At 40.7% G+C, this 16,662-nt stretch overlaps 1 protein-coding gene across 3 annotated transcripts in view; it reads left to right on the forward strand.

Annotated features, from left to right (window-relative positions):
- The first annotated feature begins 201 nt into the window (after nt 1-201).
- Nucleotides 202-16,662, forward strand: part of LOC143288783 (protein Wnt-11b-2-like) — an 86,159-nt gene continuing 69,698 nt past the window's right edge. Inside the window, exons 1-3 of one of the 3 annotated variants that reach the window (XM_076597416.1) lie at nt 202-448; nt 664-863; nt 12,509-14,032. In XM_076597416.1, the coding sequence (XP_076453531.1) occupies nt 13,938-14,032 (95 nt within the window). In that variant the 5' untranslated portion in view covers nt 202-448; nt 664-863; nt 12,509-13,937. Of the gene's footprint in view, nt 864-12,478; nt 14,033-16,662 lie in introns of all 3 variants that reach the window. The other 2 variants (XM_076597415.1, XM_076597414.1) reach the window with 2 other exon arrangements.

The following is a 16,662-nucleotide window of genomic DNA, read 5'->3' on the forward strand; positions in this document are numbered from 1 at the left end:
CGCGCGACTGACTTACGCAGGGTACTTTTCTTTCTTTCTTTTTTTTATTTATTTATTTTTTTTTTTTTACTGTCTTCAGTCTCAGCAGTTACGTCACCGGCGGAGCTGCGTTATAGTCCGAGGCTCAACACACACAGACACGCACACACACACTCTCTCTCCCTCCCTCTCCCTCTCACCCCCTCCCTCTCCCTCTCACTCTCTCTTTCTCTCTCCTCCTGTGTTCACAGTCGAAGTTGAGTCCCTCTCGCCGGCACTTCAAAAAGCGTTACCTCTGCTCCGTTTTCTTCACACAAAGTCTTGACGGTTGTGAGACGTTGAAACATACCACGGGGATTTCGCTGGGAAAACTCTTTCAGCTGTTGTGTTTTTTTCAAAAACACCAGAGGTTTTTTTTTATAAAAAAAAAAACGTTCAGCAAGTTGCTACTTTTCACGGAAAGTTAGAGGTGATTAGTTTGTTTTATTTTATTATTTTCTTCTTTTTTTTTCAAGTGCTCAGTGTTATTTTATTTGAACGGTGCTGAAAGTTTTTTCATTGTGTTCGTTTTTCAGTTGTTTTTTGTTTTGTTGTTGTTGTTTTTTTCGGTGTAATTCCTGATACCGGTTTTACTCCACCATGGGATTATTCTGTTGTGTGTGTCGTGTTGGTTGAAATCTCAAGTGGTTCGCCGAAGAGTTTTGATCATGGAATTGGAAAAGAATATCTTCTAAAAGCGATGTGATCGTGACTGAATTGATTATGATTGTAGGAATTTCGCCGTATGCTTGAGAGTTTGTTTTGATTTATTTTTTCTGGAGTCAAAACTGAACGGCAATGGGTGACTGACTGGAATTATTGATATTCTAATCGTCGGGTTGCAGGTTTGTGCGTTTGTCAATCTGTCCGCTGTTTGAGCAGTTAGAAAATGAGAATGATTTGATTTGATTTGACTGAGCATTGGATCTGTGTTTCATTGATTGATATCACTTATGTTGTCCGCTGTTAAGAGCTGGTCAGTTTATTTTAAAATGTTGTGGGGAAACAGTTTCAATGTTGTGTTGTCGTTGTGGTGAGTTCTTGTTGTTGTTGTTTTTCTTGTTGTTGTTTTTCTTGTTGTTGTTGTTGTTGACAATGTTGTCATCAGTTGTCTTCGATGTCGTCGTCTCCGTCATTATCGATCATCATCATCATCATCAGTATCGTTTTTACTGTCGTTGTTATTGTTATCAATCCTACTATGTTTCTGTTATCATTTTTGTCGTCATCATCATTATCATTATTACTTTTATCATCATCATCATTCTTCTTCTTATTATTATTATTATTATTATCCTGCTACCGTTATTATTGTCGTAGCAGTGGTAGTAATAGTCGTGGCACCATCTGTTGACTTTTTAAAAGCCGCCTGGACAGCAACTGGACTGAGCTGCCTTCAGTGTATGTTCCTGCCTGCCAGTGTTAACCACCACCACCTTTGTACTTGCCAATGCCCGCACGTCGCATGCACATAAGTAAATAGATCTCGGACGACGAACAGGCCCTTGACGGGGCCTCAACCGTCTAACAGTCAAGTCAAAAGAAAATATCATCACTTTCCATCCCACATGATGATGTGTAAATCCAGTGCATGTATGAAAATAGACAGGCCTGATAGATTTTCTTTGGAAATAAGCAAGTCATCTCTAAATGTATGTCGACTTTTTAGAAATATGTTTAGATTATTACCATTCCACCACATTGCCACTATACTACCCCCAAACGCCATCATCGAAAATTATTATCATTGTAATTATCAGCAGCAGCATTACTACTACTACTTCTACTGCTACTACTACTGCTGCTGCTGCTGCTGCTGCTGCTACTACTACTACTACTGTCATTATAATTATTATTATTGCTGTTGTTATCATCATCATCATTATTATCATTATCATCATTATCATCATCACTGTCATTATCACTATATGATTATTATTTTAATATCATCATCATCGCTATCATTACTATTAGTATCATTGCTAATATAATCGTCATCATCGTCAGTGCAGTGTCATTATGCAACTCTTGTGAGTATGTCAACAAATAATAATCTACAAAAGTAGTGCATACGATATTTTGATTATCGATTATTTTTCTGTCCTAATCCCCGCTTCCCCCACCCCCCAACCCCTACCCCTGTATCCCCCTCCCTCCCTCCTCCCCCACTCACACACCCCCTTCCAATATTATGGGTTTTTTTCTTTCTCCAATCACTGACACTCACCCTCTCCATTTTAAATTTTCTACTCTATCTTTTCCACATTCTGCTCTCTCTCTCTCTCTCTGTCTGTCTCTCTGTCTCTGTCTCTCTCTCTCTCTCTCTCTCTCTCTCTCTCTCTCTCTCTCTCTCTTCCTTCCTCACTCCCCTCCCCTTCACACCCCCCCCCACCCCACCCCCACCACCCTTCCACATCAACCGCCCCCTTTTCATTTGAATATACAGGAATGATGATTGATAATTAATGATAACAATCATCATCGCAATGATAGAAATGACAATAATCCAAATATTACTACTACTACTAATGATGATGATGATGATATTGATATTAATAATTATATAAGTATCATTTATTTCCAGTCTAACATCATCATCATCTCTGATGAACAGACTATAAATACATAAACGATCACCATCAACAAAAACTTTTTCTTCCATTCTTTCTTATTCTCTCTTTTCTTCCTGCTTTTCCTTCCTTCACAAAAGCTGTGAAAAGAAACTGTTTTTTTGCAAGAGGATGAAATCTATAATAACGGATTATTAATTTTTACATAAACGTTTCTGCAGCGAACATGTCCAATGTGATCTTATGAAAAAAAAAATATATATATATAGAATAAATAAAAAAATAGAAAAGAAAAAAAGATGAATAGATTAAATAATGAATGATGATGATGGTAATATATAATAATAATAATAATAACAATAATAATAAATGATGATGATGATGATAATAATAATAATAATGATAACGATACAATTGACAAATAATAACAATAATAATAATAATAGATGATGATGATGATAATAATAATAATAATGATAATGATAACGATACAATTGACAAAAATCTCTGAACTATAATTACTGTCCCATGTACTTTTGAGTATAAGAATGAACATCAACAAGGTGGTTTGAGTTTTTTTGTTTTTGTTTGTTTGTTTGTTTTGTTTGTTTTTTTTGTGTGTTTTTTGTTGTGTTTTTTTGTTGTTGTTGTTTTTTTTTTGGGGGGGGGGGGTATTTGTTTGTTTGTTTTTTGTTGTTGTTGTTTTTTGTCAATGGAAAAGAAAGAAAAGAAAGAAAGAAAAATAGCACGTGCACAATGTGTACAAGAGTATAATAGCTGAATATGCATCCACGGGCTACATAGTGAACAAGACTTTTGATCATTTGTTTTTTGTGTGTCAACGCAGCTTTTAAGTAAGGACGCTGGATGCGCAATAGAAAATTAGAAATTCTTGAAGACTGAAAGTGCCCCAGTAAAGATTAATTTGTAATGTGACTGTTGTCTGGTTTAATTGAACTGAGGGTAATGGGTAAACTATTGTGGAATATTCAAATCCCCCCCCCCTCCCCCCTAACGCCCCCTTAAAGATTAACTTGTAATGTTACAGATTTATAGTGTTATTGAGCTGGGTAATAAACTAAGCAGGCCAAAACAGGCAGATATAAACGATAGAAACTATAGAAGAATTAAAGTACTACCCTTCACTAGAGATTGATTGATTCGTAATGTTATTTCTATGGTTTTAACGAACCGAATTTGATAACAAGCTAATTGGAAGCGATGGAAGATTCAAAGTACTCCGATCAAACACTAATTTGTAAAAAAAAAATTTTTTTTTTTTTTTTAATTAAAAAAAAAAAAATTGCAGTCTATTAGAACGTAAGACAGAAACTGACTGGTTGAAGTTTCGGAAGACACACACACACACACACACACACAAAAAAAAGAAAAAAAAAAGAAAAAAAAAGAGAGAAAAACTCCAGTAATCTGCAACGGTGTGCATGTGTGGGATTATTCTGGAGAGTGCGCGGGCGGTGGAGGGGGGAGGGGAGGAGGGGGGAGGGGGCAGAGGGGGGGGGGATGCATTAAAATCACGTGGAAAACGCACCGTGCGTGTGACACCTTTTGAACACTGCTCACCAGCTGTTCGACTGTAGAGCAGAACACGTGTGAGTCACTTGGTATTGGACTCGAGAGGGAGACCGCCTTCCGAAGTGGTCCATCAACTGGTTAAGTTTCAGGTGAGCAATTGCAGAGACTGGTGTTTGGTTGAATCTCTGTTTATATGTCATCGATGGGCAAAAGTTTTGTCTGTTTTATTCAAGTCATAGTAGAGCAAAAAGCATATATTTACAAGCGGAATTGAATATTTTACTCAGACAGTTGCATTGGAAATATTTCCTGTTGGTTTTTTTTATCAAAAGTTGTAAAGTTACACATAAACGTTTGACTGAGTAGAGTTCCAAGCGTTAAATTGACTGGGTCTGTCCAGGGCGTTTTCGGTGCGTTACAAACACTGATTTTTAATAGGTTACGGTATCATAATGTTATTGGTAGAAGTAACTAGCTTCCCAGTCGAAGAATGATAGCTTCTTCTTCTGCTTCTTCTTCTGCTTCTTCTCCTCCACCTCCTCCTCCTCATCCTTCTCCTCCTCCACCTCCTCCTCCTCATTCTGATCCTCCTTCTCCTCCCCATCCTTCTCCTCCTCGTCCTTCTTCTCCACCTCCTCCTCCTTTCTCTTCTTCTCCTCCTTCTCCTTCTGCTTCTTGTCCTTTTCCTTCTCCTCCTCCGCCTTCTCCTCCTTCTCCTTCGTTGGTGGGCTGTGACTCTTACGTTCACTCATGCACGAGTGGCTATTTACGTACGTGTGTGACAGTCTTTATCCCCGCCATGTAGGCAGCCATACTGTTTTCGGGGTGTGAAGACTGATAACGGATTCAGTTTCCCCAGTAAACACTGAAATTGTTAGTCTCCTTGAACTGAAAGTAGTATTGGCTTCGTCCATTACTTCGGTAAACGCTGTTTGTGTTTCACTTTTTTTTTTCCTCTCCCGCACTGTCAGTGCCGTTCATTTTCTCAAAGAGGCTTCATTGCGTTCGGACAAATCCATTATGCGCTACACCGCATCTGCTGAGCAGATGCCTGCCCAGCAGCGCAACCCAACGCGCTTAGTCAGGCCTTGAGGGAAACTAAATTGACATGAAGTAAAACAAGGTACAAAAATGAATAGTTTAAGTAATGAATTAAGAGTAAATAAAAAGTAAAAGTAAACGAAAATCTATTAAAATAAGTTCATCAACTGCAGGATTTATACAGGACTAGGTCTTCTAATACAGACTGAAATAGTAAATAAGTAAAATTAAACAAACAAAAAAAAGTAAAATAAAATAAGTGCGTGTCAGCTGCAGGATATATGATATTGAGGGACAAGGGTCATCCATTTCAGGAGAGAGTTTCTGCGTATTTGTATTTGTTTTTATCACAACAGATTTCAATATGTGAAATTCGGACTATTCTCCCCAGGGAGAGCGCGTCGCTACACTACAGCGCCACCCCCCCCCCCCCCCCCTTTTTTTGCGTGCATTTTTGTTTTTCCTACCGAAGTGGATTTTTCTACAGAATTTTGCCAGGAACAACCCTTTTGTTGCCGTGGGTTCTTTAACGTGCGTTAAGTGCATGCTGTACACGGGACCTCGGTTTATCGTCTCATCCGAATGACTAGCGTCCAGACCATCACTCAAGATCTAGTGGAGGGGGAGAAAATATCGGCGGCTGAGCCGTGATTCGAACCAGCGCGAGCGCTCAGATTCTCTCGCTTCCAAGGCGGACGCGTTACCTCTAGGCCATCACTCCAACATTATTTCGTTAATTAATGCGCCGCGGCAGGGACGGTCCGGCATTGGACAGAATACTGATCCAGGGACCAGAGTTTGAGTCCATTGTTTCGGCTTGGGGTTGCTGTCCTTGGGTTAAAGGCACTTTACTACTCGTACTCCCGAATGTCATCACTCCCCGACTCCCCAAGTGTGAATGGGTACCTGGTTTAGGCCGGGGAAGGTCATAAAAAGTGGCGGAAAGAGAGGATTGGGCCCCGCCTTCTAGACCGAGACCTGGATACAATGGATATGACTTCGCTGTCCCTGGGGCCCGACAGTAAGCTGTAGCACATTTAACCTTTTTTCATACTAGCTGAAGGAAAGAGGTAAACCGCAAAGAGTTAGTTTGTTAGGGTAGGGTGGGAGCGATAGGGTGGGGCTGGGTAGGGCATAATAGGGTAGAGTTGGGTAGGGCAAGGTAGGGTTGAGTTGGGAAGGGGTGGGTATGGCAAGGTAGTTTAGGGTAGTGCATGGTAGAGGTGGGTATGGCAAGGTTGGGTTGGGTTGAGTCCCTTCTCCTGCTTCCCTCCCGTGCCTGCTGAACAGTTCGCCAGGTAAGCAGGTAAACGTCAGGTGTGGCAGTGAGTGCTGTTGGAATTTATTGCCTCCTGTCCCAAGGTCGGTTGGTGTTTGGTGTTTTTTTCCCCCGACGCAAGAAAGCGAGAGAGAGGGAAGGGGAGGGGAGAGGAGGGATAGGAGAAAGAGGGAGCACACGTGCTTGCTCTCTCTCTCTCTCTCTCTCTCTCTCTCTCTCTGTCGCACGCACACTGTCTCCTATCCCCTCATTGTTCGAATATATCGTATTCAACAGGCGCATGCACGCACGCGCGCACACACATACATGCACACACACACACATGCACACACACACACACGAGAGGGAAGGAGATAAAAAGAGAGGGGGGGACTGGTGCAGGCGGGAGGGTGAGTGCAGAGGGAGAGACGTGGGCTGTGAGATGGACGGGGATGGGGCAGACGGAGGGAAGGAGGGGGGGGGGGGGGAGGCTGGCTTGGAGAGTGCAAGAGAGGATACGGAGGGAGGGATGGGGTGGATAGTGGAGGAATGAGAAAGGGGGGGGGGAGTGAGAGGGGGAGATACAAAAGAGGGTGGAAGAGACGGACAAAGCAACTACACACACCACACAAAGACAGGGAGAAAGGAGATAAAAAAAACAAAAAAGGGTGTGTGATATTGGAAAAGGGGTGAAAGAAAGAGACCGAGAAAGGGACAGACAGAGAGAGGGAGACTTTTTTTTCTGGTGGGGATGTTTTGCTTTTGTTTTCGTTGCCCATTCATAGACGTAACGCCCTTCAGACAAGAGGGGCGAGAAAGAACAAAGCATAGTTGTGAACACGTCTCGTGTAATTTGCATGATCGTTTGAAACTTCACGCTCCCAGACACTCGGGCTTCCATTCAGATACAACTTCATTCAGAGACAGAAGGTGGAGGGATGTGTGGGGTGGGGGGGTCAGTGACAAATTCTTCATGATATATTCCAGAATGAAAGATAGGCATTTGTGTGTTTTCTTTCTTCAACTCAGCCCCCCACCCCCACCCGCCCCCGCCCCTACGATACCACAAAGAAACCAAACTCATAACGATATGCAAGAAAAGCAGACTGACTGACAGCAGAGAACGAACTAAATTTGTTATGGTTTTTTTTGTTTTGTTGGATCAAAGAATAATCTACCAGCTTCTTTCCACCATGCGCTCACAAAAAAACATCGAAAACAAGAAGAGGTAGCAAAGAAGAAAGGAAGGAAGGAAATAAGGGAAAGAAGACTGACTGACCGAAACCATTGTTGTCAGATTAACTTTTTGTTGTACCGACATTTTAGCAACCATTTGAATAAATATCAATTGAGCAACACAAAGAAAATCAAATTAGAAAAAACCCAATGACATGAAGTTAAAAAGGACATATTTAACAAATCAATTTACCAAATTTCAATATCAATTTCTCAATGTTTTAACACACACACACTCAGACGTGTATCCCCCACCCATCCCCTACATAGACATCCATGCATGCACGCAGACCCCCATTCAGATCCCCCCCCCCCCCACCTCATCCCCCTACCCCAAGTACGCTTGTATTGTCACATTTTTATTTCATTCTCCCGCTCCAAAGTGTTCACACCCACGTGCACAAGCTCGCTCGCTCACTCACTCACTCACTCACTCTCTCTCATCTACACTCCCACCCACATCCACACACATGCATTTGCACTGACATACCTTCATACACACACACACACACACATATATATATATATAAAAGAAGAAATGAATAAATTAACATATGAGAGAGAGAAGATAAAGAAGTCCCATCCCTCTTCATCATCGGATACTCAAGTGCAGTTGGCAGTGCTGGGTTGTGCATGGTCGCTAGCAGTAGTTTCAAGTTTTAATTACCCTTTCTCTCCTATTGGAGTATGGAGGATTACTGCAAAATAATCTTCATGCCGAGAACAAACGTTTCCAAATACACAATGTTAAATAAAAGTTGGGAGAACACAAATGTCTTAACTCCAGAAGTGTAGCTAGGCAACATTTGCCAGTCTGATCATCTTACAGCTAAATGACTTTTCTCTGTGTGTGTGTATATATACATTCATATATATTCGTACATATATGTGTGTGTGGGTGTGTGGTTCACTTTATAGTATCGCCATTCCTCTACTCGCACTGCTATCAGCCAGCGTATAATACTGGTTTTATGGTTAAAAGTTTTAAAAACGAAGACCTTTTTTCTCTTTTTTTTATTTTTTTTTAATATGCTTCTACCTCCTCGAATAGACACCAGGGCCTGGCTTTATTATTGTCATTGATACTCTCCTTAATTTCATATCCTACGTCAAGCAGTCAGCCCTTATGGCTTGAAGTGAGGCGGCGCCCGGTTTACTGTTGTAGCTGTCGTTGTCGGTGGTGGTAGTTCCCCCCCCCCCCTCCCCCACGGAAAAAGTAGTTGTGGAGTGGTGGCCTAGTGGTAACGCGTCCGCCATGAGAAGCGAGAGCATGCGGCATCGAGTCTCCACGCTCGGTAGATTGTTCTCCGTATCCGCTTCACATTGACTTGGTGGTCTGGACGCTAGTTACTCGGATGAGATGATAAATCGAGACCCCGTGTGTAGTGTGCGGTTAGTTAGCGCACGTGAAAGAACCCACGGCAACGAAAGGGTTGTCCCTGACAAAATTCTGCAGTAAAAATCCACTGTCTTAAGTGTGTTTTGATATTAGACACAAAAAAAAGAAAAGGGGGTTGGGGGTGATGGGGGGTTGCAGTGTAGCGATGCGCTCTCCTCATGGAGAGCAGCCCGAATTTCAAAGGAATCTGTCATGACCGAAAAGCAATGCAATACAATACAAGGGGATACAATGCAATCCAGTGCAATACAATCTAACGTAATGCAATATACAATGCAATAAATCCATCGCAATGCAATACAATGCAGTGCAACGCAATGCTAATTTTCGAGCAGCAGAAGTGGTTCCCTGTCTCGCGTACCCCACACCACCACCCACAACCCACACATTCAGCCGTATGATCATTATCAACCCACCTTTCCCCATCCCCACAGACCCCTCCACCCCTCTCTCCCTCCCTGCCCCCCGCCCCCTAAAAAACAACAAAAAACAACAAAAAAAAAACCAAAAAAAAAAACCCTCATTAAACAAACAGAAAATAGATGAGTATGATATGATAAACCAAGCATAACCACCCCCACCACCACCCAAAAAAAATGATTGAAAAGAATTAAATAAAAATAAATACACAAATAAATCGATAAAACGGAAGAAACGGTACTCTTGTTGAAAGCTTTGACTTAAATGGTTACAATAATTTTGTCCAACACACGATAAAAACTGCCGGGGTTTTCCAATGAAACGTAACCAAATTTATTTCATCAATATTTATTATATTTATTATTGCTGCTGTTTGGTGCTATTGTTGTTGCCAGTTGCCGTCACTATAACCTTTGACATATTTTGTTCCAATCAGCATGTGAAGATGAAATATACATAATTCGTTAATCGTTACTATCGTTAGTAGTTGTAGTAGTAATAGTAGCAGAGGCACTTGATGTAATACTTGATATAGTATTGTGACGAAGGTAAATGCTTTGAAACAGAAAAGCGCCCTGTTTTTCTTTAAACTCACAAATACACGGAGGAATTTTTGCATTATCTGCATATACGTCTCCGAAGACCTTTTGAACAAGGACTAGATTTTTTTTTAGATTTCTTAATCATTAAATTTACATGCAACACTAAGGCACAGCCAGTATCTATGCAATAAACAAAACTGAAGATTTTAGAAAATACAATAACAAACTGACATGTTTTGTCAGATGACAGACAGATGAACATGAATCAATCAATAAACTTAAAAAAAAAAAAAAAAAAAAAAAGCCACCATAAGTTCTCTTATTAAGCAGTTAACACAAAGAACAACTTTTTTGTCTCATTTGTGTAAACAAAGTGAGTGTTTTAACCCGGTGTTCGGTTGTCTGTGTGTGTCTGTGTCCGTGGTAAACTTTAACATTGACATTTTCTCGGCAAATACTTGAGTTGACACCAAATTAGGCATAAAAATAGGAAAAATTCAGTTCTTTCCAGTCATCTCGTTTAAAACAATATTGCGCCTCTGGGATGGGCACAAAAAAAGAAAAGAAAAAAAAGAAGCCTAATTATATGCAAACTGCATATACTGTTACATTTATATTTTTTTGTATTCTCTAAACTTGGCACTTTGACCTCTTATTCTGACTCAACAAGAGGAGTTATCATTTTTTGTTCAAACAGGAACTTCTTTTGCTAAGCATGGAATTTTTTTATTTTTTTGCAAACGTTTTGGTGCAGTTAGTAAAAAAGGGAAATTACTCTGTAATTAATGCTAGGGGACTTAATTTATCACAAGTGAGTCTTGAAGGCCTTGCCTCTCTTGTTTAAGTATAAAACAACGGAAGAGCAGACAACTCCAAGCTTTAGCTGCTTGGCGCTTTTAAACCATGTTCAGCGCACAGATAAAAAAATTAACAAGAGCACAGAGTGAAGCAAACCCAGTCGAGTTCCTTGATCCTAAATCGCTAACAGGCGGCAAGGTATGGGTTTCTCTACGCTTTTTATTTCTTTGTTTCTTCGTTTCTTATTCATTTATGTTTTATGTAATATTTATTTATTCATTTGCCTGTTTATTTGTTTATTCTTTTTTTTTCTATTCATTTATCTATTCCTTGTGACTCCGGTACACTTGGTAATAGACATATTCTGTTCTATTCTATTCATTTATGTTTTATGTAATCTGTTTAGTTGTTTATCTATTTGTTTGCTTCATTTATTTTTCTTTTATCTATTTATTTATATTTGTTTATTTATTCGTTCATTTATTTATTTATTTTTTTAAATTGTATATCTATTCACTAATCTTCTGGGGACTGGGGGGATCTCGCTAAATTTGTTCTTACAAATCCAAAGCCTATAAAAACGCTTTTATTGTTTACTTGCTTTTTTTCCCCGTCATGGACGGTTCCATAATCAAAGCACACTTATTAATGTGCCCTTCTTGCTTGTAAAGCCTCAGAATTCATTGTTAATTTATATATATATATATATATATATATATATATGTGTGTGTGTATGTGCGTGTGTGTGTGTGTATGTATACATATATATAAATCCATCTTTGTGCATGACGTCTGAATGAATGTGTAACAATGTGGCATAGAATCACTAACGAGATGCCATGTCAATGTGACAAAATTGTAAACCCAAAGATGGAATCAGGATCTCTCTCTCTCTCTCTCTCTCTCTCTCTCTCTCTATATATATATATATATATATATATATATATATATATATATATATATATATATCTATCAACCAAAGAAGATAGAAAAAGAAAAATCACAATTCAAAATTTCATAGATCATTTTTCCCTTAATTAATGATACTTGTTGCTATCGCTCTCAGATCGCATGCTGTGGAGACAGCGCGCATTTGAATATACTTTTATCTTCATCATCATGAGTGATAGTAGTAGTAGTAGCATTATCATTACTAGTAGTAGTTGCTGTTGTAGCAGCAGCAGTATTATTATTATTACTAATACTATTATTACTATTATCATTATCTTTATCATCATCGCCATCATCATGAGTGTTGTAGCAGCAGCTGTATTATTATTATTATTACTACTACTACTATTATTACTATTATCATTATCTTTATCATAATCATCGTCATCATCATCATGAGTGGTAGTAGTTGTAGTGGTCGTAGTAGTGGTAGCATTATCACTACTAGTAGTCGCTGTTGTAGCGGCAGCAGTAGTGGTAATAGTCGTGTCATTATCATTATTATATCAATATCGTTATCATCACCATCATCATCTGCATCGTCACCGTCATAGTTGTCGTCGTCGTCATTGCATGGAAAAATGTGTCCATCTGCACAGACGCACAAATACATCCACGCGCGCGCACACGCACACGCACACACACACATATGAAGTATCAACAACAACAAAAAAACAGTTAACGTCATTGGTTAAAAATGTGAAAACCTCAGGAATATTGACGAAGACATCACTACTTCCAGATATAAACGTCACTGGGGGAGGAAACGTCATCAGTGAAAGCGTCATCAATAAAACGTCATAGGTGAGAAAGATTCTGAGGACGAGGCATTGAACATCGATTACACCCGAAGGTGTCACATACAAAACGCCAAGGTATGGCGTTTTACAGGTGGACAAGGACATCGACCACGCTTCACAAATGAAAATTTCATCAACGGAAGATGACACGTAATACCCACAGTGATAATGTGAAAACGACGTCAGCGCTGAGACAGTGACGTCAAAATGACTTGAATCTGCGCGGCCAGGCGCATAAACTGTGGCGATGAGGTCAAATTTGTGAGTACGTCATTATGTCATAAATTATTGTGAATACGTCACGTGATGATGATGATTACGTCGTTCAAGAAACATTAGAACTCGGAACACACACCAAACTGTGGTGATATAATGTGTGAGATAGCGTCACAAAGATGGAGACGTTCTTTATAATCCAATCAACGATTGTGTAATCGTTTCGCGTGTTGTTTTTTTTAAAGGACACTTGGTTCTTCAGTCTCCGAAATTAAATTCCCGACGGTTTCGCGTTAAAACACGATCGTTCTCAACTGACGTAATAAAGGAAAAGGTTACTGCAACCAGTAATCAAATATAGCAAAAGTCCTGATGTCTTAAGTTTAAACGTCACAAAAAAAGACAACAAAAAATAATAAAGAAAAAAAACACATCAACAGAATCAATTATCCTATGTGTTTCAACGTTCCAATTTTATCTTTTGCCCCAAGAACCACGCATTGCATTGACTACGGCTTACGTGGCACGTAGAATCTCTTCCTCGAGTGAAAAAGAAAAAAAAAACTCACGTGTGATGTCATCACATTACGTCACAGATGACAACGTCATAGCATCATTCACCACAAATTCTCAAATATAGAAACACCAACAAATCTAAACTTGTGGAAAAAGATCGGGTCAAGAAGCTTGTGAAGGAATTCATATCTCGCTGAATGTCATGAACAATTCATGAATAAAGAACCACGTTTGTACTCGGAGAAAAACTAAGTTTGAAACCTACACTTTTCTTCGCTCGCGCCGTGTTCTTCCAGGAACATCGCCCATCAAAAAAGAAAGTCACTGGCGGTGATAACTAAACACGTCACCCACAGACACATACAAAACGTCATCAAGAGATACGTCACAAGAACAATTTCAAGCCTGACCAAAAAAAAAACAAAAAAAAAGGAAAACAAAACAAAGAAGTGACTTCGAAGTGAAAGTGCGCGAAATACGTACTGACCTATAGCCACTGGTGCCTTTTTTCTTTTTTTTTCTTTTTTCTACCGCTACAAGGGTTTGTGGTGGTGGAAGTGGTAGTGGTGGAGGAAGAGGGTGTGTGTAGGAGGGGGAGAAAAGGGAAGGGGAGGGGGAGCGCGGAGAGTTGCAGCAGCCATGAGGCCTTGGATGCTGGTGGATGGATTTGTCGTGTTCCTCTCGCTCCTGATGCTGCTCTGGTGCGTGGAGAGAAGCTCCTCGGTCAAGTGGCTGTGAGTATATAGACGTGTTCTGTCGTTAGTGGTGTGTGTGTGTTTTGGTGTTGCCTTTCTGCTTCTCCTGCTCCTACTCTTCCTCCTCTGTCCCCTCCTCCTCCTCACCCCCCTTCTTTTTCTGCTACGTGTTGTTGTTCTGTGAGTAGGTATATATAGACGTGTTCTGTTGTTAGTGTTGCTGTTGGTCGTGTCTCCTCCTCCTCCTGTTCACCTTCCCTGTTGTTTCTTCTTCTTTTCTTCTTCTGTTCCTTCTCCACACCTTTACTCCTTCCTTCTCCACCCCTTCTCTACTCCTTCCTTCTCCACACCTTTACTCCTTCCTTCTCCACCCCTTCTCTACTCCTTCCTTCTCCACTCCCTTCTTCTCCACTCCTTCCTTCTCCACTCCTTCCTTCTTCCTCCTTCTCCACTCCTTCCTTCTTCCCCCTTCTCCACTTCTTCCTCCTCTACTCCTCCACTCATCCTTCTCCACTCCCTTCTTCCTCCTTCTCCACTCCTTCCTTCCTCCTTCTCCACTCCTTCCTTCCTCCTTCTCCACTCCTTCCTTCCTCCTCCTTCCTCCTTCTCCACTCCTCCCTTCTCCACTCCTCCCTTCTCCACTCCTCCCTGTTCTTCCTCCTCCTTCTGTGAGTATATAGACGTGTTTTGTTGTTGATGCTGTTGCTGCTTTCTCCACCTACTCTTCTTCCTGTTCCTCCTCCTCGTCCTCCTCCTGTTGCTGCTGCTGCTGCGTATTGTTGTTGTTCGTCGTCGTAGTTGGCGTCATTTTTTTTTTCACTTCCTACTCCTGCTTATTTCTTTTTTTCTTCTGTTTTCTTGTTTCTCTCTGTCCTCCCCCCCCCCCTCTCTCTACCCCCTCCTCTCTCTCTCTCTCTCTCTCTCTCTCTCTCTCTCTGTTGTTCTCTTCTCTCTCTCTCTCTCTCTCTCTCTCTCTCTCTCTCTCTCTCTCCCTCCTTTCCCTTCTCTTTTTGTTTGATTCATATTTCTTTATTTCCTTTCCTTTCTTCTTTTTTATTTCATGGTTTCTTGTCTTTCTTTTCTTTCTTTCTTTCTCTCTCTCTCTCATAAATCACCGCTGTTAATAAGATTGGTGTGTAGATTGTGCTATGTCTGTGTCAGTTTTCTCCTGTCTGCCTTCAGTGCTTTATGGTCGTCTCTTCGTGTGTTTTTTTTTTCCTTGCTCTTCCCATCTTTCTTTCTTTCACACATGGACAAACTCTTTGCACCCCCAGTTCGTACTTTTTACCCTATCTCCTCGTCCCTCCCCTCCACCCCACCCCACCTCTCTCTTCCTCTTTCTCTCTCGCTCTTTCCTATGTTTACTCTTTCCTACGAAACACTGTTTCATACACACCGACACACACGCGGACGCACGTGCGCGCGCGCACACACGTGCACACACACACACACACACACACACACACACACACACACAAAACACAGGATTCAAACGCAACTCCTCTACTTTTGATCGTAACATTGATTTTGAGGTGCAAAAAATTCGTAAATTGTATATAGCTTCAATAGATTTCAAGGAAGCCTCCAATTCTGCCAACAGAACTATATTCTGGTCAATCCAGTTTAAAGCTGGTGTTCATGGTTTAAGTAATATATATGCATACGAAATGCATATGAAAGCAAGGGATACATATAGGCAGATATAACAATATGACTATATTCAGTGTACTTCAGGTGTGAAACAAGGTGATGTATACTGTCCTGTTTTAAGGTGATGTATACTGTGTTCTGTTTTATTCGGTCTTTTTCTGTCCAACTAAGCGCGTTGGGTTACGCTGCTGGTCAGGCATCTGCTTAGATGTTGTGTAGCGTATATGGATTTGTCCGAACGCAGTGACGCCTCATTGAGCGGGTGAACTGAACCGAACTGTTTCTTTTTATTCAACAAATTAATCTGGGAACATCTCTGAAATGGAAAATATCTTGCAGATGATTTTGTTTTGATGTCCTAAACTATATATGGTTCACAAACACAACTGGATGGTCTGTTTACAGCTGCGTCTTCATGCCGGCTGCAAGTAAGCATGTCAGTTTCCAGTTTCAGTAGCTCAATGAAGGCGTCACTGCGTTCGGACAAATCCATATACGCTACACCACATCTGCCAAGCAGATGCCTGACCAGCAGCGTAACCCAACGCGCTTTGTCAGGCCTTGAGAAAAAAAAAAGCATGTCAAAAAGTAACATATTTGTGTTTAGAATGGAAGGTTAATTGGGAGCAAGGAAAGGATGGACTCAAATGGAGCGTTCGTGCCAACTGTCAATGGAATAAAACAGCCATTTTCCAGCAAGTTAATATTTCGTTGTTTTCCCCAATTTAACATATATATGTGTAACTCGTGTAAAGAACGCGTTTAAGAAAATGCTAGCCGCCTTTTAATACATGATACCGTTTACGCATGCAGTAAACGATACACATACTTAAGAGAAGAGAGGGGGAGAGTGGGGGGAGCGGAAGGGGGGGGGGAGCAGACAAACACACAAACATAGCAGACACAGAAGAATTATTAATGGCACCAGGAGGAAAATTCCAGCAGAAAATTCCTGCATTGTGCCACGCCGTCAGCACAGCTCATAGAATCTTCTACTGCCAGGAAAGAGGAGGAGGAGG

This window comes from Babylonia areolata, chromosome 13, assembly GCF_041734735.1.
Source record: "Babylonia areolata isolate BAREFJ2019XMU chromosome 13, ASM4173473v1, whole genome shotgun sequence".
NCBI lineage: Eukaryota > Metazoa > Mollusca > Gastropoda > Neogastropoda > Buccinidae > Babylonia > Babylonia areolata.